The sequence below is a fragment of the Gymnodraco acuticeps genome, unplaced genomic scaffold (assembly GCF_902827175.1).
Source record: "Gymnodraco acuticeps unplaced genomic scaffold, fGymAcu1.1, whole genome shotgun sequence".
In the NCBI taxonomy this organism is placed as follows: Eukaryota; Metazoa; Chordata; class Actinopteri; order Perciformes; family Bathydraconidae; genus Gymnodraco; species Gymnodraco acuticeps.
The window spans coordinates 189,888-211,311 of record NW_022990289.1 but is presented as its reverse complement, the minus strand read 5'-3'; the positions used below and the strand labels follow the sequence as shown (position 1 = coordinate 211,311).

The 21,424-nt window shown below is 42.1% G+C and overlaps 2 protein-coding genes across 4 annotated transcripts in view; one reads left to right on the top strand and one right to left on the bottom strand.

Moving 5' to 3' along the window:
* myo15b (myosin XVB) overlaps positions 1–21,424 on the bottom strand; it is a 102,758-nt gene that overhangs the window by 1,427 nt on the left and 79,907 nt on the right. Inside the window, exons 45-65 of the mRNA XM_034221838.1 lie at positions 20,366–20,425; positions 20,183–20,258; positions 19,906–20,024; positions 18,423–18,538; positions 17,609–17,750; positions 17,359–17,470; positions 16,672–16,960; positions 16,510–16,573; positions 14,181–14,253; positions 14,011–14,087; positions 13,852–13,928; positions 13,144–13,274; positions 12,395–12,489; positions 12,226–12,303; positions 12,037–12,133; positions 11,089–11,237; positions 10,656–10,783; positions 10,105–10,197; positions 9,234–9,367; positions 9,029–9,162; positions 170–310 (exon numbers count right to left, since the gene is read on the bottom strand). Of these exons, the coding sequence (XP_034077729.1) occupies positions 170–310; positions 9,029–9,162; positions 9,234–9,367; positions 10,105–10,197; positions 10,656–10,783; positions 11,089–11,237; positions 12,037–12,133; positions 12,226–12,303; positions 12,395–12,489; positions 13,144–13,274; positions 13,852–13,928; positions 14,011–14,087; positions 14,181–14,253; positions 16,510–16,573; positions 16,672–16,960; positions 17,359–17,470; positions 17,609–17,750; positions 18,423–18,538; positions 19,906–20,024; positions 20,183–20,258; positions 20,366–20,425 (2,385 nt within the window). The remainder of the gene's footprint in view (positions 1–169; positions 311–9,028; positions 9,163–9,233; positions 9,368–10,104; positions 10,198–10,655; positions 10,784–11,088; positions 11,238–12,036; positions 12,134–12,225; positions 12,304–12,394; positions 12,490–13,143; positions 13,275–13,851; positions 13,929–14,010; positions 14,088–14,180; positions 14,254–16,509; positions 16,574–16,671; positions 16,961–17,358; positions 17,471–17,608; positions 17,751–18,422; positions 18,539–19,905; positions 20,025–20,182; positions 20,259–20,365; positions 20,426–21,424) is intronic.
* Positions 3,248–8,144, top strand: LOC117549770. 3 transcript variants are annotated; one of them, XM_034221843.1, is made up of 5 exons: positions 3,248–3,492; positions 5,156–6,112; positions 6,720–6,887; positions 7,052–7,147; positions 7,410–8,144. In XM_034221843.1, exons 2-5 carry the CDS (start codon positions 5,159–5,161, stop codon positions 7,725–7,727), a joined length of 1,536 nt encoding a protein of 511 aa, XP_034077734.1. In that variant the 5' UTR covers positions 3,248–3,492; positions 5,156–5,158; the 3' UTR covers positions 7,728–8,144. The 3 variants fall into 3 exon arrangements, with proteins under 3 accessions (XP_034077734.1, XP_034077733.1, XP_034077732.1); XM_034221842.1 differs by having other exon boundaries at positions 3,248–3,594; XM_034221841.1 differs by having other exon boundaries at positions 3,248–3,599.

Sequence of the window (21,424 nt, the reverse complement as noted above, 5' to 3'; positions counted from 1 at the left end):
GTTGAAAAATATGCAAAGACATACGATTTTGGTATGTGATCCAAAGAGCAAGGCAAGACGCTAAGTTTGAATTTATTAAAGAGATCTGTTAAACATGTGTGTATTTCTTAAAAATAAAAATGACTTGATGAAATCTACACAACATGGAGTCACAGGCAGCTGTCAGTACCTGTTTGAGATGAATGGTGACTTGTTTGGGTCGCCCCGGATTGCCATAACTGATGTCCACAGCTGGCACTTTGCCGTGTTTCTTGGGGCGGACTGTGCGCATGGACTGCACGTCTGCCAGAGGAATCTGAAACACACGCTCCTGCAGAAGAAAGACACATCATCAGATTCTACAGGACTTTATCAATATGTAGTACTTCTTTCTATAAAAATAAACTGAATCCCATTGAAAAGGGACAACAAATGTTGGATAATTCTGAAATAGAAAAAATAGTGCAAGGAAGTATGGCAATACAGTAAAAGAAAGACGTCTAGATTTCCTTTTGTGAAATCTCAGTCCCATAATAACAATCTCAGTCACAAGTTAAACATATTAAATATTGAGGACATAACAATAACAATTTTTTACAGACAGACATTGAAGCAATGGTCAGAGCAGTGGTTCCCAAACTTTTCCTGCAGGGGCCCCCTTTTGTAGATAAGAATATTTTCCACTTTGGCACTGGGTTAGAGTGTTTTAGTGGGATGGCTACTCACTGTAAGACCGTAAAAGTAAACGGGTTGTGGTAACTCAAACATTTAAAAAAGGTAATTCACCGATAATTTTCTGATCTGAACTGATTTGTAATATTAAGTAAACAGTGCTCAACCACTTAAGTCCATATTGGTGAATATACTCAATATCTTTTACAGTAATCTGTCTGACGCTGGTCTCAACGGTGGTCTGAAGTCATGCATTTACATACAGATGTAGCACTCTAGAAAGGACTCCACCCAGCCAGTGGCAGAGCCAGGACATTTTCAGTGTTATGGCCAGGATGGAACCAGTGATCATTTTGGGGTGACATTGAAATCACTATTATATGAACATAAAAATACATCTCACTGGAAAATAAGGGGTTATTTAAGGCACCTACAACACACCTCCACATTATTTAGGATTAAGCTAGTGGTGGAATAGATCAAATAATATCCAGTATATCTAACTATTTTTTTCTTATTCCCACAGGCAAAGTATCAACGAAGCTTACATTATACAAATGTCAGCAGCACTATGAGCTCATTCTCTCAGTGTATCATCAGGAATACAGAGACACACACACATCATTTAAATAAGAGTTTTTAAATTCAATTATTGGTTAAGAATAAACATCTTAAAGTAAATAACAATAAACAATAGCCCTTAATCCTGTAAGGCCCCCGGTTGTAATTTTACAACATTACTTTAAGCTATCCTAAAAAAGTCAGTAAATGTTTTGGTTTTTTAAAAGAGTACATTTACATAGTCAAAAGGTCCTTTTGTTCAGCCTCACAATGCTATTGGGTAGTAAATGTGTTATAGGTCCTGCCCTCTGGAGCATACACTCACACAACCAGGGGCGCCGCCAGGGATTTTGGGCCCTTCATGTTGTGAATCGAGTGGCCCATGGTGGTGGTGGGGTTATGGTATGGGCAGGCGTATGTTATGGACGACGAACACAGGCCACTCGAGTTATTGTTATTACAACGTGACTTCACTATTATTTAACAACTATTTTTATTGGGTTCTTTTATTTGGGGTTAAGTACATTGTCAGAATAAGTGAGAAATTGATTTAACTTCTGTTAGACAGCTATCATACTGAATACATATTTACTGTGAATGTGTGCAAAAATGTATGGCATATAGCTCTAACAGAAGTTAAATTCATTTCTCACTTATTCTGACAATGTACTTAACCCCAAATAAAAGAACCCAATAAAAAGAGTTGTTAAATAATAGTGAAGTCACGTTGTAAAAACAATAACTCATCTCTCTCGAGTTTTCCTTTTGAGCTTTGCCAAAAGCCACTGTGTCAATGTTGTCCTACTTGGTTGCCGTCCGGAGTTGTCCAATATGGTGGACCATCTCGCACATGCGCACTGCAGCTCGGGCAGAGCTGCAGATCGGGTAGTGACAGTGGTTCCTAAGCTAAAGGAGGTTATAAAGGAAGTTTGAAACCTCCTTTCCTATCATGTAGAGAATTCGAACGGCAATTATCATGGCTGCCACTGAGGGACTTCCGGGTCATTTCACTCGGTTAGGAAGGTTCCTAAGCTAAATGGACTATTCGACTTCAGGGTTGCGTTCCGATAATCCAAAAATCAGCTCCTAAATTCTAACCCTATCTCCTATTCCTTGACCTCTGAGTGAAACGTCACGAGGTTAAGGGATAGTGGATAGGAGAATTCAAAAGGATTTAGGAGAAGAGACTGCGGTGCTTAGAGAATCCGAATGCACTTTCACTGTGTTTCGACGTGTTTATGATGCGCCAGCGGACGTCATGAATGTGCGTCTGCTGCTGTGGGGAAACTATGGAAACTACAGTTTTCTATACAGCGGACTACAACATGGATGTTTAATAAGAACGAGGGACTACTGTAAACTCATCTAGAGACTCTGCACCGTGCTCTGATGCTGTTGCTTTATGCTTTATGAACGTGGACAACAGAGAAACATATTCTTCATGACCAAAGTTGGAATTGAAATAAAAAAGGAAAGTGAAACTTATGCTCGTCACCCTCTCCCTCCGGTCCACATTAATACAAATGATCCCAATACGTGTGATTGTATGAACTATTAAAAGATCTTAAAACCAATACAAATGTATTTATTATAAACGTTAGTCCTTAACATCTATCACTGTGTATATCACCATTCAAACATCTTTTAAAAGTTGAACAAACCCCACACAGCTCAGTAAAGACAGTGAAATGTTGACTTTATTTGATCATTTCAGTAAAAACTAACGTTCATATTTCTCTTTTTGATTATAATACTGATGAACGTTCAAAACAAAGCACTTTGGCAACTTACCACATACGTTTTAAAATGCTTAATAAGCACCGTAACTTTCATGATATCATTTCTCCCATTATCGTTTGTGTCCGTGAACGGCCGACTGTTGAGTGACGGCAAATGCTGCGGCTGCAATGCATTGTGGGGCAGCATTTTCTCCTCTCCTTTCGGTTAGGGAGGTCCAGTGGTTCCTAAGCTAAAGGAGGTTATAAAGGAAGTTTGAAACCTCCTTTCCTTTCATTTGGAGAATTGGAACGGCACTTATCATGGCTGCCAGTGACGTACTTCCGGGTAATTTCACTCCGTTAGGAAGGTTCCTAAGCTAAATGGACTATTGGACTGCAGCCCTGCCCTCATAGAATGAACGAGGCCCCGCCTCCAACGCTGTATCCAGTTCTACATCCATGTGTTCTACTGCATGTAAACAACTCGGATATATTTGGAAGTTAAAGCCGAAAACGGACGTATTCCTCCTCTGGGGAAATCGCAGAGGGACCAGTAGTGAAGGTATTGGAGGTTAAACGTGAAGATTTCTTCTCAAATTTTAAGAGAACTTTCCCCAGTCTTGGTCACCGTAATATTGATGCTCTCTTTGGCCGCGCTACTCTGGTGAGGTACGTATTGTCTTTACACCGTATTTGTTCATTTCTGCATCAATTGCATTTAGTGTGGTACGGTGTGTTATTATGGGCATGTTTGATTTGAGCTTTTGTTAGCAACATTATATAGATTTTTGTATTATAATTACATTATATATATACTTTTGAATACGGCAGACAAGCAGGCTTTTCCTTAGGAGGCCGTTGTATTATTTTGGGACATGGTTGAGACTTCATAGACAAACTTAACAATGCTGCTACTCCGGTTCACTTCCACAAACATACTGCTCTCGCTCGCTCTGCACATGCACGCGCCACACACCTACCCCCCCCTCCCCTCTCTCTTAAAGGGATAGTCGACCTTACTCTGTATCACCCTACTATCATATCAAAGGTGATTGATACGTGCAAGACAGTGTGTTTATATGGTTCTAAGTTATATCTCAAAGTAGAACGTTTGTGTTGCAACACTTCTGTGGTACATTTCGATTTAAAATCGGCTTTGTTTGTATTGCCATGCGTGTCTGGGCATGTTTTAGTAACTCAGAGAAGCACAGAGGTTTCACGTTCATTTCATGCAATAGCGTTGGTACCATGCATTCTGCATTTCTGTAACGCAAGCTCACTTTAAATGTAGGCTTGTAATCAGTGCGGAAAATACCATGTCACAGCAAAGCACCAGTAGCTATCCCGGGTCTTAGTATGTTAACCTGACTGGCATACAGTTAATAAAGGGTCACTTAAAACATTTAAAAGTAAAATCAATCAATCAAGTTCATTTTCAGAAGTTATTTCATTCATAATCCTGAGAGTTTAGTAGTAGTCTTCCAGCTATATGTTGTTAAGTCATATAAGCCTGTTTCAAATTGTTTAGAATTGAGCAAAGCTTGCCTAATGCAGCTCGGCATCAGCTCCCGTTGAGTCACATTTCCTTGATGCTCTTTAGCTGTTCACTTTTCAACATGGGGAATGGGCTAGAAAAGTCCACTTTGCTGAGGTTGTTACCACTTGTGGTAGGAAGTAAAGTCTCTGAAGGAGATGAAGCATGGGCCATATTAAAAGACCTTAAAGAAATTGTGCAGCTGGTGTTGTCGACATATTTCACAGAGGAATCCATCCAGTACATGCAGACTAAAATAAGTGATCACAGACAGAGTCTTCAATCTGTCTTCCCAGACTTCAAGCTCAGAGTGACCGTAAGCATTTAAGGCCATTTGAGCTATTTGAGCTATCCTCATACAACTTTTCTGTGCATCCGCTGTCCGAGCTAAATGACACATTAAGTATCACGGCATACAATATGGATGGACATTTCAAGTTGACAATAAATATTTATTTCCACCAGAGACTTGCAGGAATACATGTTTCTACAAGTGGGGACATACTGTATGTGTCACCACCACCCACCATGACAGGCCAAGTTTGCGCACAGTTTTCATTGGAGTTGAATGATACTTAATCCAAACTAATCCAGTTCTTCATTCAAAACTGAACTCTACACACTGCCTGACTTTTGTGTTGCCAAACTGAATGTTCCTCATATTGCCTCTTTTCTCTTTTTTTAATAACAGGAAATGGCAGCTCAAAACTACGTACTTCATGTCCATACCTCAATGGACATTATCAGGAAGATGACTTTATCTTCAAGTCCAGAATCTGTGGATGAGCTAAAAACCATGATAAAAGAAAAGTTTAAGCTAGACTTTGACTTTAACTTATCATACCAAGATCCAGACTTTGACGGGAGGTTATGTTCCCTTGTAGACATCGAGGAGCTTCCATTAAAGGCTGTATTGCTAGTTACGAAGTCTGAGAGTGATGACAGTTCCGAAGCATCAGAGGACACAACAATATTGCCCCATGACATAACTCCAGAGAGGGCAGAGGGATGGCCTGCTGTTTTTCCAGTGCCCACTTTTGCCTTGCAGGTAGAACTCCTACTCAATGAGGGAAATCTTACATATGAGAAAACAGAGAAAACTCTAAAGCTTTCTCGGGGTCAAAAGCACATCATCCTTGAGAACCTTGCAACCAAAATGCATAGCTTCAAGGCATACCCCAATGATAAGGAGGTTTCAATTGTAGCAGAAGCACTGGTCACTAAGCATCCTTGTCTAAAAGAGCCAGGGTCTCAGACAGGATGGTGCGGCTGGAGAAATAGTCTGAAGTTTAAGATGGGGAACTTCCGCACAAAGTTAAGTCGAGCAGGATTTCACGAGGTAGCTGTCAATTCTGGGAAGAGGAGTAGAAACAATCCAGACAAACAAGCTCCCCACTGTAACATCAAAAGACCAAAGAGGGCAGAGGTGAATTTCTTGCCTAATTTCCCACTCGGTGAAGATGGTACAAGCCTTGAGCGATTGAGACTCCAAATGGTAGAGGAAGTTAAGATGAGAGACAAAAACCTTCCCCTGATTGCAAAGTTAATGCAGACTACCTTTGCCCTGCGGCGCAATGAGGTCATCAATGATGAGCTACCTGTTGGCCAGATCCTGGAACGCTGGCCTGCTTTGAAAATAGAGTCACAGGTGAACATCTTTGACTTATTACACATATTTCATTATTGTGTGTGCCTTTGTCATTGATAACTTTGACAGGCTTACTCAGATGTATCATGTTGTCACAGTCTGCTTTCTCACTCACCTATTTTCTGCATTAACATTCCTTAGTCACCTGGTAGTCACACCCTGTCTCTCTCTCACTCTGTTACACCCATCAGCTCCATTAGTATTTAGGCCCACTTCACTTTCACCTCAGTGCCAGATCGTACTTTGCAGCATGCCAGTCTTTCCCGCATTACCCTCCAGATTGCTCTCCCGTTTTCGACCCTGCCTGTCCCTGACCAGCCTGCCTCGCCTGCTCCCTGACCCGTTCTGTACCTGCGACTCCCGTCCTGCTTTCTCCTGGAACCCTCGCCTATCCCCGACCAGCCCTTTGTCTACTATCTGCCGTTTTGTCTCCTACCAGACTATTGCCTTCAATAAAGCTGGTTACCGACTATCCCTGGTTTCCCGTGTGTTGCATTTTGGTCCTCAGCTCGTTTGTGACACATGTTACGTTTCTGTTCATCTCTGCTGTCTTCAGTCTGCATATGCATTGTACTGGGACTTAAATAGTTATTTTATATATTTGCAGATTTGTGCCGAGTTTCAGAGGATTGCAAACATCAACCTGAAGAAGCACTTCTATGCTGAGTTGGATCGGCATGCCCCCCGTCTTCAGAGCCTGTTCAGAAAGAAAGCTGCACGCAAAGGGAAAGTAGCTGAAGGTCTGGATCAGCGATTCAGCTCTTATGACCTCCAGGTGAGTCGGTTATGCCTCTTGGTGTTTGATCATTATATAAGAGTGGATTCTCTTTGTCAAATGCTCATCTCTTCAGTCATGGAAGGGCCCTTGTTGTGATATAAGCTGTTGTGCTGCTATGCTGTTTAGCATCCAAAGTAAAACAAAGATGTTCTCCACCCCAGGAACAAGGCGACGTCCATGTCCTCCGTGCTGCTGTCCTCCGGGCTCTGCCTGCATATCTGCATGAGGATGACTCCAGGTTTCTGAAGCCGTGGCATGTAAGTCAGCATAATAACTGTTTCAAATGTATGTGACAGATGATCACAAAATACAGTTATTCTTGTTACATTGTTTCAGTAGCTCTAGCGCAGGAAGTATTTACATTTGTATAGTGAAAGGTTATAATAAATGAAGAATTTAGTTTGGAAAAGAATGAACGGTCCTGGTGTCATCAAAGATTGATTCTGTCAAGTGAGGGGAAACAGATTGTAGAGAGAGCTATGGCCATTTAGGGTAACAGTTCCCTGTTCTTGTCCCCAGGTGGCGCAGTCCGATGAACCGGACATTGATGACATGGCCGTTGGACTTCTCTTGATCAGTGCCAAGTCAGAAAATACCACGCTCTGCTGCCCAGAGAGGATCGCTGTGGTACTGGAGGGGAGCAGAGTGTTCGAACTCCCCAGATTGGCTGAGGCATTCATCCTGCTTTATGCACTGATCTATGCCCTGAATCTAAGTTACCCAAAAGACTTGGCCAACACCTTTGACTTCACCCAGAAAGTCTTGATGGGCCAGGACGATCGGAAGCTGAGGCCAAGAGTGTTGAGCCTTAAAAATGTCCTGTTGGCAGTGCAGTGATCTCACTCTATGAACAAATAAAGTTGCCCTTTAACAGGCACCACATACCGTAGGCGTAGAGCACTGTATTGTATATCTGTTTATTTTACAACAAAGTCTTTTGAATGTTTCAATATTCAACTTGAAGTTTGAATTTGTTACTGTTCAACTTGAAGGAGTGTTTGTAGATGTGTAAATCGTATGGACAACATGTTCCTGTTCTTTATGGTCCATGTGGTAAACTGAGCAGCAGAACTGTTCCAGGTCACATTGTGTTTGACTCATGCAAGTGATGGTTCAAAAAGTGGCTCTGGACATTTCTCAAGGCCTGTTTTTAAGGTGTTTCGTTTTTAAAAGTGAACTATTTGTCAAACAATACATATTCTTGTTTGGTAAATAGTTTATGGTTATTTAATAAAACAGTGACTTGTATATAAATTGTCTGGGTTAAAGGTTTTCTTTCTTATTTACTCAAAATGAGTAAATAAGACATTTACTTGTCAAGGATCTTACGGTCATTCAAAACCTGGAAAAGTCATGGAAATTCAAAATGCAAATTCCAGGCCCTGGAAAAGTTATGGAAAACAATATTATTCCCAAAGTTTTGGAAAAGTCATACCCATATTTTAGCTAATCGCCAAAATAGTAATACTATAATGATAATACATACTGTATGGCTTTTAACTGACGAGGTGTTTTGCTGGTGAGAGATTTGAGTTGCTTTAGCCTGTAGGAGCTAGTAAGCCTATTTGATTTGTTTTAGATAGGCACAACATGTTTCATATGCACACCTTATTTTCCTGTTCCATGTTCAAATAAACCATTTTCAGTGGTCATTTGTGTCATTTGTTTGGTCATGGAAAATTAGGTAAAGGTCATGGAGAAGTCATGGAAAAGTCATTGGTGAAAAAGTGTATGAACCCTGACTTGTTTACTTCCAGTTACTACATCATATTTATGTAATCAGTTTCAAAAAATGCTTGAAGTACTTTACATTCAGTTTTGAGTACTACACAAGCAACATTTTCAATACATAGTGGGGTTCATACGGCTACATGTTTTTAAAAGGTAATACAAATATTTAGGTTAACCTTGATTTTTATTTGTACTGTGTTACCAAAATACCTAGTTAAAATAACTTAATAAGTACTGTTTAACTAAACAGTTAAAAATAAGTTTGTGTCACTTGAAATGACTAGTAAATAGTACTCAATACATTTGACTTTAACTTAAAAACATTTACATAAGTAGTTTTGATGTAAAAATGTCGATGTCATCAGTTGAAGTTGTATTAACTGGTCAGGTTTTAGTGCTGAAGGTACCTTTGTTTTGGGGTGAAGGAACAGCACCCCCTCCTGACTGATGCTGACCATGCAGGGCAAAGGACAGCCCCGCTGGCTCACCTTCTGGGCCAGGAAGGTGTTAGAGCCAAACAGAGGCATGGCGCTCAGAAACTCTGCAAGACAACCACAATTATTATGAGAGGGAAGGAGAGAAGGAGAGGAGGGGAGAGGAGATACTACCCACCAATAAATTGTATTTTGGCGTTTTGAGGGCTGAGGGAGTGCATGGCAGCGATCTGGCCCTCACAGAAGGTCTGGATCTCAGCAGCTTTGATGCTCAGGCCGTCCAGGGAGGGCAGGTACTCCTTCATCTCCGCTCTTCAAGAGAAAAACAATCAGAAACGTTCAGTATAAAAACAACTTTAGTCAAGTTAGGTGTTGAGTGATAACAACATAGATACTAAAAGAATGCACATGTCACCAGAAGAAAGCAGTATTACTGGGGAGATGATCAGGATAATGTGATGTTAGCGCACTGGCTGACCAATGCTGCCAAGTATAATGGAATGCTTTGTACTTGATGAGAATTCACTTTAGGCAATCATTCACATCTTGTATGCAGTAGCCCAGTGTCAAAAAGGGATTCAACAAATCTGGACTTCCAAAAAGTTGGGAAACTTTAAGTACAGAAATGAAGAAGAATGAAGTGTATAGTGTATTATTGATCTAATTGATGTGTCTTTAAATAAGAGCCATTGGTTATAGCTTAGCATTGTGTTGCAACTTGGTTTTGATTGTGGTACTGTTGACTCTACTTACAAAATAAAATATTAAAAGTGTGTTATACTGACTCTAAACTCAATATACATAAATGCAACATTACCTGTGCGGTAAAATACACATGATGGATTATAGGGTACATAATGTTACCTGGTAAAGGTACGATAGAACTTGAGGAGGAGAAAACAATATGGGAACTACATTTATACTGCTGATCATTTAAGAGGTACATGTTCTACTATAACATGGTACAAAATGACCTACTGAACAATAGTCTGATATTTGGGAGGAGATTTAAGAAAGGTCAATCGAAGAAAGAAGTGTGTACAGCGTACGTGTAACGAGGCTTTGTTTGGTGCAGCTGTGGCTGACAGAGATGTGTTCTGCTACGATTTGGCATAACGTCTGTTCTGTTGGATTGCAATTGTCTGGAGAATGGTTAAAAATGACGTGTTGAATTTGAAAGTTCAAACATGAGCGATAGTACATCACTTTCTCAGTGAGGTACTCAGATGAGTACCTGGAGTCAGTGTTTGGTACTCCAACTTCTGGCTCCATTATCCATTTGGCACAATTCCGTTGTACAGACCGACGTTAACAGACCGACTCTGTCGTCCGGTGATCTAACCGCCTTCTGGAAAAGCTTCACAAGTAGCCTACGTCGGTATGCAAATGCACTTTGTGACACAAGTGACGGTACGCATTTCAGATTGTTGCCGCGCATGCGTACCTGCGTACCAGTTATGTGCACCCCTGGCTATAGCTATATGGTGGAATGACTCTTTCCCCTGACTACTGCCGTCTGTGTTGTATTCTTTTCTGTTGAGCTCTCCAAAATGAATCCATACCTAAACTGATGAGAATAGTGTGTCAGTGTGTGACTCACAGTGAGGGCTCACCCTGCAGACCCTGGGCCAGGTGCTGCAGAGCGGACAGCTGAGCCAGCTGCTGCACCGAGGAGGAGCCGTCTGCAGGGGCCAGCAGGAGGTGCCCACTCAGATAGTCAGCCAGGAGCTTCACACACACACACACACACACACACACACACACACACACACACACACACACACACACACACACACACACACACACACACACACACACACACACACACACACACACACACACACACACACACACACACACACACACACACACACACACACACACACACACACACACACACACACACACACACACACACACACACACACACACACACACACCACACACACACACACACACACACACAGAACACACATTAAAATGACACAAGATAGATTCTGGACCAGTGTTCTGCTGCTCCTGTCTGTTCTCACCTGCTGGTAGTGGAAGTCCACATAGAGGTCACTGCTGAAGGTCAGAGGGCTCCTCCACATCACTCTCCTCAGGGACAGGAAGATGGAGCCGTCATCCAGCAGGAAGTCGAACAGATACTCTTCAGCATGGAGGGGACGCACCATTCCATCTGATGGAGGACCAGCAGATCATCTGTCACTTTGCCCCTTTCACACACACATGCCATTCTCTGCCTTTAGAGGTCTCTCAATAATAATGAAAAGGTGGACGGAGTTTGGTGTCATGAAGCAGCGTAGGATCATGGGAGTTCTGCTCCTGGTTACGATTTCCTCAGTGTTCATGGTTTTACCGTCAATAGTGAATAAGGTGTGACATTATAAATCAAAGTAGTTTCTCTGATGACTTCAGTTCCAGACGTCCTATCATTACAATTCTTCATCAGGTAAACATATAGGTTTAAAAAGCACCCAGATCTAAAAAGTTGATATGTCTTAAAAGCGGATATAAAGACAGTACATGACTTCTGTTTCTGGTAGTCAACGAATATGATGTCATCACAGGAAACATCACCTTCATTCAAATGACACATTTCTCTGTGTATGTGCACAACACAAAACTAATATATATATAAAACATAGAACTAGTCACTTTTAGACATTTGAATGCTGAAAAACGAAACATGCTGCCTTTAACTTGCATCTTTATAAGAGGTTCCCTCAATGAATAATGTCCATATCTCTGAAGTGACACTTTAGCTTTATCCTCAGGGTTTGAAGATAAATTAAAATATCCACTGTATTTTTTAAAGTGTTGATATTGTGTTCTGTGTCATTTTAAGAGTAGGGGTGTACTGTTTTCTGGGGATAAATGGTTTTATTTCTAAATGTGTATGTATTACTTTGGCGTGAAAACAAAGTCATCAGTTGGCCTTGGTGTGTCTCCTGACAGTCATCAGCAGAGTGTCTTACCTTGGCGTCGGTTGGCGAGGATGGAGAACTCTTTGATTTCCGTCAGGTTTAAGACTCCCATCTCTTTACAGAAGTCTGTGACTGCTTCTCCTGCCAACTACAGGAAGATACAAAATACCACCAGGAGGTATGAATAAATAAAAGAAGACTGGTTTGGTTCACACATAAGTAGGCGTATATAAATCTTACACTGAAGCTGCGTATCTTGATGGGGAATTCCACTTCTCCTGGCAGCTGGATGGGAACACGTCGAGAAGTTTTCCCAGCCTGAAGAAAAACAGGCGAAATGTAAACGCCTTGATAATGATGGGATATAACAGTCTATTAGATGTTTTGCTTCAGTGTGTAGGTAACTTGCCAGAATGGCGTCCATCTCCACATGTGACGGGATGTTACGGCGACCGCCAAAAGTGAGAGAGCGCTGCATGTTCTCCTGACACACACACGCCAGCTCTGAGGACACAGGGTGTTAGGAAGAGCCATTCCATTTATATATACATTGTAATATACATGTTATATATTGTAGTATAATGTGCACATTTTACTTTAATGTCTTGTGTTAATATCAATATTTACTATATATATAATTTTAACTTTTATTGGACATTTTGCTTCACATTCTTATGTTTATATAAAACATTTAATTGTATTCATTTTATCTTTGTATTGCACATTCTTTGTAAGACTTCTTGTGTTTATATTCATTTATTATCCTGTTTCATTTTATTATTATCGTTATATCGTTATTTTTATTGGAAATTTTTACTTTAACTTCATATTTTTTTATAAATATCTTTATTTGCTTTAATAAAAAAAAAAGTGTTGCACATTCTTACTCTAACTTCATATGTTTGTATAAATACTTGTATTATTTTAGTATAATTAGTATAGTATTTTGTCTAAATCTTTTTATTTATTTAATTCTAAATCGAGCAGCTTGCACAAAACCCAAATTCCCCCGCAGTAAATAAAGTATTCTGATTCTGATTCAGATTTTGAATCAGCTGCTTATATGTAGCATTTTATATCATATCATATTTTGATATTACAATAACTGAAAGATCAGCACTTAGTGATATCCGTCTGCACGCTTTGTGTTTCTTCTACCTTGGTATGGGTGCTGGTAGTCCTGGGAGATGTCTTGCAGGTGGCGTGTGACAAACGGCTGCAGAGTGTCGGAGCAGGGGAAGAAGCCCGTCATCAGGTTGAGCAGCCGCCAGCCCAGCGTACAGAAAGACCTGGACACAGACAACAAGGCAATTGAAATCAACCTGATTATAAAAAATGATTTCTGCATTTTTGCACACTCAATTCAGGGCCTTAAGATAAGTGATCAGGAAAGCTGTAAGGTTGAGATTTTAAAGCTATACATACAGTATATACAGTCGATGGGAAGTTGGCATTGACATTGCAGAATGCTAAGAGTGCGATGCAGGAGATCCAGAAACACTGAATCTTCAGAAGAGGCTGGATTTTCTGGGAGTGGCCCTAAAGAGACAGCTGCTAAAGTTGTGCGTTTCATTGAGAGGGGGAATACAGGACAGAAGAAACCCGAAATACAAGTATAACTCTAAAGGCAAAAGATGGAGTTCAGTGGCGCAGTGTAAATTACAGATGGTTCAGCCCATCTTTGAATTGAAAACAGTAAAGATGACGGCTCAAAAACCAGAAGAATTAGCTTAAAGATGTTCAGAAAAGCTCTGTAGAAGCTCCTTGGCTTCTTCAGGTCCAGGGTTTCACATCCAGGGTTTGAATCTTTTGAAACGCGTTCACACACAGAAAATGTTACCAAACACTTCAATAAATGACACTCACTTGACTGGGTTTTGGGTGGTTTGCTTGATGACCTGGCAGTAGATTTCATCTCTCAGCATCTCCTTCTCCTTCCCTAACTGAACAGAAAGTCTTCTTTAAATATCATCAAGCTTATGGAACTCGAAGACACAGATTAACACGGGGGGGGGGGGGCCTCACCAGAAGGATGTGGCTCAGACAGCCTGACTGTGTGTTATCCTTCTTGAACGGCATCTCTCCCATGAACTCCATCAGGTCTGGAGGACAGGGGAAAGCAGATAGATGAAGAGAGTGAGAACAGTGGTCTCAGTGTGTGTGAATGTTTGGATGGTACATGTGGATGCACTCACTCATGAAGCACTGGACTGATAACTCATTGAGCTCAGGATCATTGTAGAGGATGAGGGACTCCTGGATGGGAACCTGGATGAATAAAAGCAAACACAGTTAGTTGACTTGTTCAGGAACTCTCAGTTACATTAAAATATCAGCATTAACAGTTAGCTGAAAACAAAGGCCTGTGTATATATCAGAACAATACAATTCAGAGATCCGCTCAACTCATGGTTCTAAATATCCAAGCAAGATTTGAAAGATTGGCTTGTTGGTAGGTTTGCTGATGCATAGATGTCAGTGAAAACCTTTTTATACAACTTATTTCTCATGTATTCTGATTTGAAGGTGGTATCAATATATTTTCTGGTCTAAGAATTACATTTGATTTAGTTTAGTTATGTTCAACGTGACATTCTGCTATTGAACCACATTTCTAATTACACGTTTCCCATACCTTTATGTCAGCTTTACAATAAAGTAAAAATACAAAAAGAACATTTGTGACATAACATATAAGCTCAAGGCTGTCATTTTGGAGTGGATCACATGACTCCTGTTCTGAAGTCTTTACACTGGCTTCCTGTGTGTCAAAGAATAGATTTCAAAATACTGCTGCTGGTTTATAAAGCACTGAATGGTTTAGGCCCAGGATACATTTCTGACCTCCTGCTAAATTATGAACCATCCAACGTCGGGGCTCCGTGGTACTCAGAGATGACACAGATGAAGGTGGGCCAGCCCTGGGCAATCCCCCAGTTCTGGGGGGCGACGTCTCAAGAGGCAGGTGCAATCGGGGCGTTACCCACTCTCGGCCGTCCTCTCCAGGCTTGGCTCCTGAGAGGGACAGGCTGAGACAGGGTGGATTGTCTGACAGCGTTATTCAGTCTATCCAGGCAGCTAGAGCTGGATCCACCACAGCCTGTTACAGGCCGAGGTGGCTGGGATTCCAGCGATAGAGAATAGAGCCCCTATATTGGGCTCTATTTTGTCCTACTTACAGTTACTTGAGGACAGAGGACTTGCTCATTCCAGAGTGAAAGTGTATGCAGCAGCCATCTCGTCCTGTCATGAGGGATTTGACGGCAGGTCAGCCTTTAGTTAGCCACTGAAGTCGCGGTTTTTACAGGGGGTCAGGAGGCTGCGCCCAGTAGTGCACGCCTCCGCCCCGCAGTGGGACCTGCCGCTAGTGCTCGAGGCTCTGGTCTCAGAACCATTTGAGCCTCTGGAGCTCTCCTCCCTGAAAGCACTGTCGTGGAAGACAGCATTGCTTCTTGCCTTAACGTCAGCCAAGAGAGTGTCCAAGTTAACTGCTCTGTCGGTGCACCCGAGTTGCTTGTTGACCCGGGGTGACCGGAGCAGGGCGACCTCCTTTGTGCCGAAGAGCCTAAGGAGTGCGTTCAGGTCGAGGGCTATTCAGTTAGGGGGTTTTAATCTTCCCCCCCATGGTGGGGCCAGGGAAGCTAAACTGCACCTCCTCTGCCCGGTGCGTGCGCTAGCATGTTATGTGGAGCGCACGGCTGCCTTTAGACGCACTGAACAGCTGTTCGTGTGCTTTGGGGGCGGGGTGACCGGGAAAGCTCTGTCCAAGAAACGCCTGGCAGGCTGGCTCTGCGAAGGCATTGCACATGCCTACGGACAGGCGGGGAGAGCCTGCCCCGCAGGGGTCCGTGCACACTCTACACGGGCTGTGTCAACAGCCTTATTCAACGCGTGAGTGTAGAGGACATATGCACGCGGCGTCTTGGTCAACGCCAGGCTCCTTCACAAAATGTTATCTCTTGGACATGTCTGGCTCGAGGTAAAGGAGGGTGCGGTGCAGCGGCTGCTAACCAGAAAGCCTGTCAGGGGCAGTGGGATGGAACGGTGTTGTTGGAAGACAGCGCGTGTATACATCGGGGCCTGTGAGAGATATAACGAGGGGTTACGTATGGTAACCCTTGTTATATAAGCACAGGCGGAGCCCTCTACTCGGGGCCCTGTCGGTCCTATGCTGCTTGCTGAAGAGAGGTGTAGGATGACAGTCAGGAGGCGAGGCCTCCCTTTATACGGTGAGATGTGCGCGCATTCAGGTAGGCCCGCCCCGGGGCCGGCTACGTTTATAGAAGTCTTAGTGGATGAATGCTTGCAAGATATGATCAAGGGGTAGTACCCATAGAGTCCAGTAGAGGACTCCGCCTGTGCTTATATAACAAGGGTTACCATACGTAACCCCTCGTTACTGCACTCTGAGCAGGTTAAAGTCTGCTGTGGTTGAACACATGGATACGGATGTGTCCATGTACAATCCTGGTAGTATGAACAAGAGTAGACCAGGTCATCTGATGTCAAACGGGTCACTCTTACCTCTGTGTGTTTAACCGCCTCTGAAAAAATCCTTCCAGTTGCTGGCTGACCTGTAGACCCCACTCTTTAATAAAAAGATGATGAGCACAAAATTAGCCATGACGTGATAAAAAGCAAACCATCGGACTATAATCGACAATGGTTAATATTCTTCTGTCGTACCTGAAGTAGTTCATGGCAAACTCAGCCATGCCTGAGAAGATCTCCAGCTCCAGGACCGAGCCCTCCCGGGAGCTCTGGACTGACCTTCGGGCCAGAACCGAGCCCTCTCTGCTGGATGGACCTGGAGGCGGGCTGTTTGATTGACTGACAGGTGCAGCGCCCCTCGTGCTCTTCCTCTTGTCATCTTTGCGGTTGAGGGTCTGACAGTGGTAATCGGGGGCCGCAGATGGCTGGGTCAGGTCCTCTGGGAAAAGCCCAGAGCGCCCTCCCAAGGTGCCAAAACTCCATCCTGGTGGAGCAAAAACAACATTTGAGTTGATAAGGAGATTCTGAAGCCACCAACACCTCTCCTAGATAGGAGCAATACATACACACTCCATAGTGTAGCATCTTTTGTTGTATTGTGTCTGGTTGTGGCCTTTTCATGTCTCTGCTGGTTTGGCCTTTATTCATCACCACTGTAAGTCTACGTGTAGCTTTGGAGCCCTTTTGCATCTCTCTTTAGGTGTTTTTGGTCTCTTTGTAGTCTTTTTGTTATCATTTTGAGTCTATTCCTGTTTGGTATGTATCTCATTGAATAATGTTTTGCAGGTGGGCAGCTAACACTTTTGGCACAGTGACCCATTCTGAAATCAAGCATGCAAAAAAGCTCCCACAAACTGTCTGGCACCCACATAATGACCTCACCTGTCTGGAGTCCTTCCATCGGGAGCAGTTTGATGACCTCACCCCTGCTGAAGCTAAGCAGACTCTTGTCATCGGTCACATAACTCTTCAGGGCAACCACATGGCCGGAGTCCTAGAGAGAAACAAAAACATGTCAGGGTGATATGTGGAGTCAAAGTTAGAAAGCTCTATCACAGTTGGGGGGTCACATGGCCCAACGATTGTGAAAGATGATGAAAATAATGATGATGCTTTAAGAGCAAAGCAGTACCCTGAGGAGCTCCTGGAGGAAGAGCTGGATCATGGCGGTGATCTGTGGAGCTCTGGAGGACTGCAGCACCAACACCTCACTCTTCAGCTCCACCTCCGCCCTGTCTGTTCCCCGGAGCTCCACTGACAGCAGCTCTGCAAAACTACAATCATGCGCAGTTAACAATCTGAGGAAGCAACATGAGCTGAAAGAGACAGATCTGATAAGCAGTTCAAGTAGAACTTAGAGAGTGAATAGCAGACCATGCCTGTGACAGTGTTACTACCATCATCACTACTAAGGAAGATTCTGTTGAAAGCAGGAGAACACGAAAGCGTTTCACTTTACATTTCATGGCATAACATCATTCTGAGTCATTTGGGAATTGTATTCTGGCTGCAATGCATTTCCAAAAGGAGGAGAGGCTACCAGAATAGCAAAACTAAATAAGAAAACTAAAACTAATGTCTTTATTTTCGCTTTAACTTCTTTATTTTACTGTGGCTTTTTACTCAATAAAAATATATACAGGTGCAACTCTGCACGTCTCCCATCATGGGCTCATAGTAGGTTTCAGGTTTCAAGCTGCATTTTGAAATGACAGGACAGTGACGCATGACGGGGAAGAGATGTCATATTGTTTGAATATGGGGCTAATGGTACATTTAGTCAGACATTTATAGTGTTAATGAAATGCTTCTAGGGTGGGAAAAATATTTAGCATCACACAGAAATAAAAAACATCCTGTTTTTGACCTAAGACTTAAACCACCTTATGTGGAAACATTGGAAGAAACCAAGAAGAATATGAAGTGATTTTGTGCTGCGTGTGCACCTGTAGCTCCGGAGCAGGCGGAGGTGTTTGGGGTTGATGCCTGACGCTCTGACCACCTTCAGCAGGCGGATGCCTCGATGAGACACAGCCAACACCTGAGCATCCCCACTCTCCGGCTGCAACACACACACAGACACAGAAGATGCATGTTAACAGCAGTAAGAGATTAGTGATCCAGCATGAGCTTGTAGAATCTGTTTTATATAATCATGTGTTTCAAGACATACTAGTGGGTTACTCATTTAGTTTTGAGGAAAGAGGCCGATCTATTTCTATGACCAATAGTTGTCTTCATTGGCATGTGACGTATCAGCAGAAAAAGTTTATGGAACCTGGGATTATTTAAAGACTGAGGGGACAGAGGTCAGTAAGAGTTCAACTACGCAAGCAGTTTTGAGGAGCATATCAACTCTGAGATTCACTTCGACTGTAGGGACATTACGCTATTGACTGCTTTGTTGCAAGGTAATGTGTCTCTTATAGTGCTGCACAGCAATATACAGTAATATCCAACTTCAACCATCTCTGTGCTATGCTTCAAATAAAACAAGCAGTCATCTCCTGTAAATATTGTATTATATTGTCACATTAAAACCATTTTGCCCTTGAATCATTCTGTAGCACAGACGGATTTCCTTATTATATAAGGTTTTGAAAAGTCCATAGCCAAATAAGTTACATCTTCTGTTTAAGAGTAACACACTCTTATTAGAATTAAATCACAAAATCTATTGGAACCTGTTCAAATAAAAGTATGTTAATCAGTTACATTAAGATTGATTTGTAACCTCACTGTCGATGGCCAAAAGTATTCTATTATTAGAACCTGTTCATGCTCCCTCTAAAGCAAATCATAAATGACAACAAGGTTTATTATCCAAGCTTCACAGACAGCTATTGTACCAAATGACTTCCTGTAGCTACGGTGCAATGACAATACCGTTTAATCTAATCTAAAGCACATAAATGCCCATTACATGAATACATAGATAATGGAAATCATTGTATTTTGCAGCAATGATAGATTGAAAGGTATTACTCTGCTGGTAACCAGAGCTTTAGAGAGTCAAGTAAGACATTTTGAAATGGGTTCAGTCCATATTTGAAAAACATAGTTGCTGCCTTAACCCAACAGGATAGACATATTCAGAACACTGCTGCCTATCAGAGCTTCTTTTAACATTTGGCATCCAATAGAACTCTAAAAATCACTGCTGTTCTAACATGTTTACACTGTTTTCCAGTCTCTTGTTGAACATATTTGAAAATAAATCAAATGTATGCTGTTTTCAGCTGAACCAACTGATGATCTGAAATGCTCCCCAACACTAGCCACCTTCAAATCTCAATAAAGACAGAAGCTGTTCTGGGCCAGTGATTGGTTGGATTCCTCTACTTCAATTATTTAACTGTTTTAATCACAATGTATTCTTTATTCTGGTAAAGCTATAGGACAGTGAGATGCTTTACATTCCGGTCTCACCTTCACAGGGAACAGGCGGGTGAAGTAGTTCTCCCAGTTGTCCCGAGCAGCCATCACAATCCTCTTCTTCATGTTGTCGTTCTGGATGGTGCTTATAGTCATTCCTACGTTGAAATTTGCTGGAAGAAATGTGAAAAATTGGATGATGATGAGCAAACTAATGCAGAAACCAATTAGAATTGATACAGTGTATATTCAGTGATCATTTATAATAACAGCCCCTTGTGAATGCATTTACAAAGCAGTTATCAGTTATAAGACGATGTGTCCCTCTCACCCAGCAGGTCCTTCATCTTCCTCCTCTCCTCTCTGCTGATCCTCACACAGCTGTCCGAGTATGTGTCCTTCATGATCTGAACAAATGTAACAATAATTGCACACTATCAAACAATCCGAGGCTACTGTAGAGAAATCTAATAGGATGGCTTATATATCAGGTTAAACATGATGGGACACTGACCTGTTCACATAACAGATTGAGGATGTAGGGCCGGTTGAACATCTCTCTGGGGTAAAACACCTGCACACAAACACATGATAGATTTTACTCACAAGATTTCGAGTCCTAGTAGGGCATACAGTATTTGCTGTATTCATGTTGTGTCGAAATAATTGGAAAAAGGACATTTGGGCTTTAACAGTTCCTGTCATCATCCCCTCAAGATGGTATATTAACTCAAAACATAATAAGTCTTCGTGTAGTGCCCATGTTGTTTCCACCAAACATAAAGCTCATAAACACACGGAAGCTGGAATAACCGTTTTCAAACTTTGGAATATGAACCTTTTGAGGAGTACGCATAATTGGCCTCGGCTGAGGTCTTTGCTGTCCGACTTGGTGTTATGTAAGTAGCCCATAGCTGCTGTTAACAGCTGCCTGCTGCTGGACATGACTTTAATGAGAGCTGTGATACTGATCCAAAACACCAAAGTTCTGGCCAACAAACTGTAATACACCAACTAAAGTTGCCAGTTATGCTAAGGTCAATGTATGGGATTTGTTGACAATAAGAACACATTTTCGAGGACAGTGACTGCAGATATATGGAAACGGCTCTGGTAAATAAACCTGGAAGTAAGCTTTAAAGGTCCCGTATTATACTAATTTTCAGCAATATATTATAGGTCCTAAAGATATACAGAACATGTCTTTAAAGTGTTTGGCTGAAACACCAAACAGATCATTGTAGCATCCCATAGTGCTGATTCTGTGCCTGTAGCTTTAAATGCTAATGAGCTGCTGCTGGCCACGCCCCTCTGAGAAGTGATTGGTTTAAAAATAAATAAATTAAAAAAAACACAACGGTGCTCTAGGAGGAGATTCAGCTGATATGGTGCCCTGGGTGGTGCACCTCCCATCGCATTATTGCTTCATACAACCCAGGCCAGGAGAAAAAAAAATCTGCACAACTATTTATATTGTATGAATGACTTTGGTGGTATTTCGAGGCGTGAGATACATTTTGCTAACTTTATAAACATCAAAAGTGTTTATTTGATAGAGATAGTGTACCCGCCG

Bases quoted from the DNA above. Each gene is read 5' to 3' on its own strand.
- LOC117549770 (XM_034221843.1), top strand. From the start codon at position 5,159: ATGGCAGCTCAAAACTACGTACTTCATGTCCATACCTCAATGGACATT. The intron at 6,113-6,719 runs GTGAACATCTTT...ATATATTTGCAG, and splicing joins CTTTGAAAATAGAGTCACAG to ATTTGTGCCGAGTTTCAGAG. The intron at 7,148-7,409 runs GTAAGTCAGCAT...TCTTGTCCCCAG, and splicing joins GGTTTCTGAAGCCGTGGCAT to GTGGCGCAGTCCGATGAACC.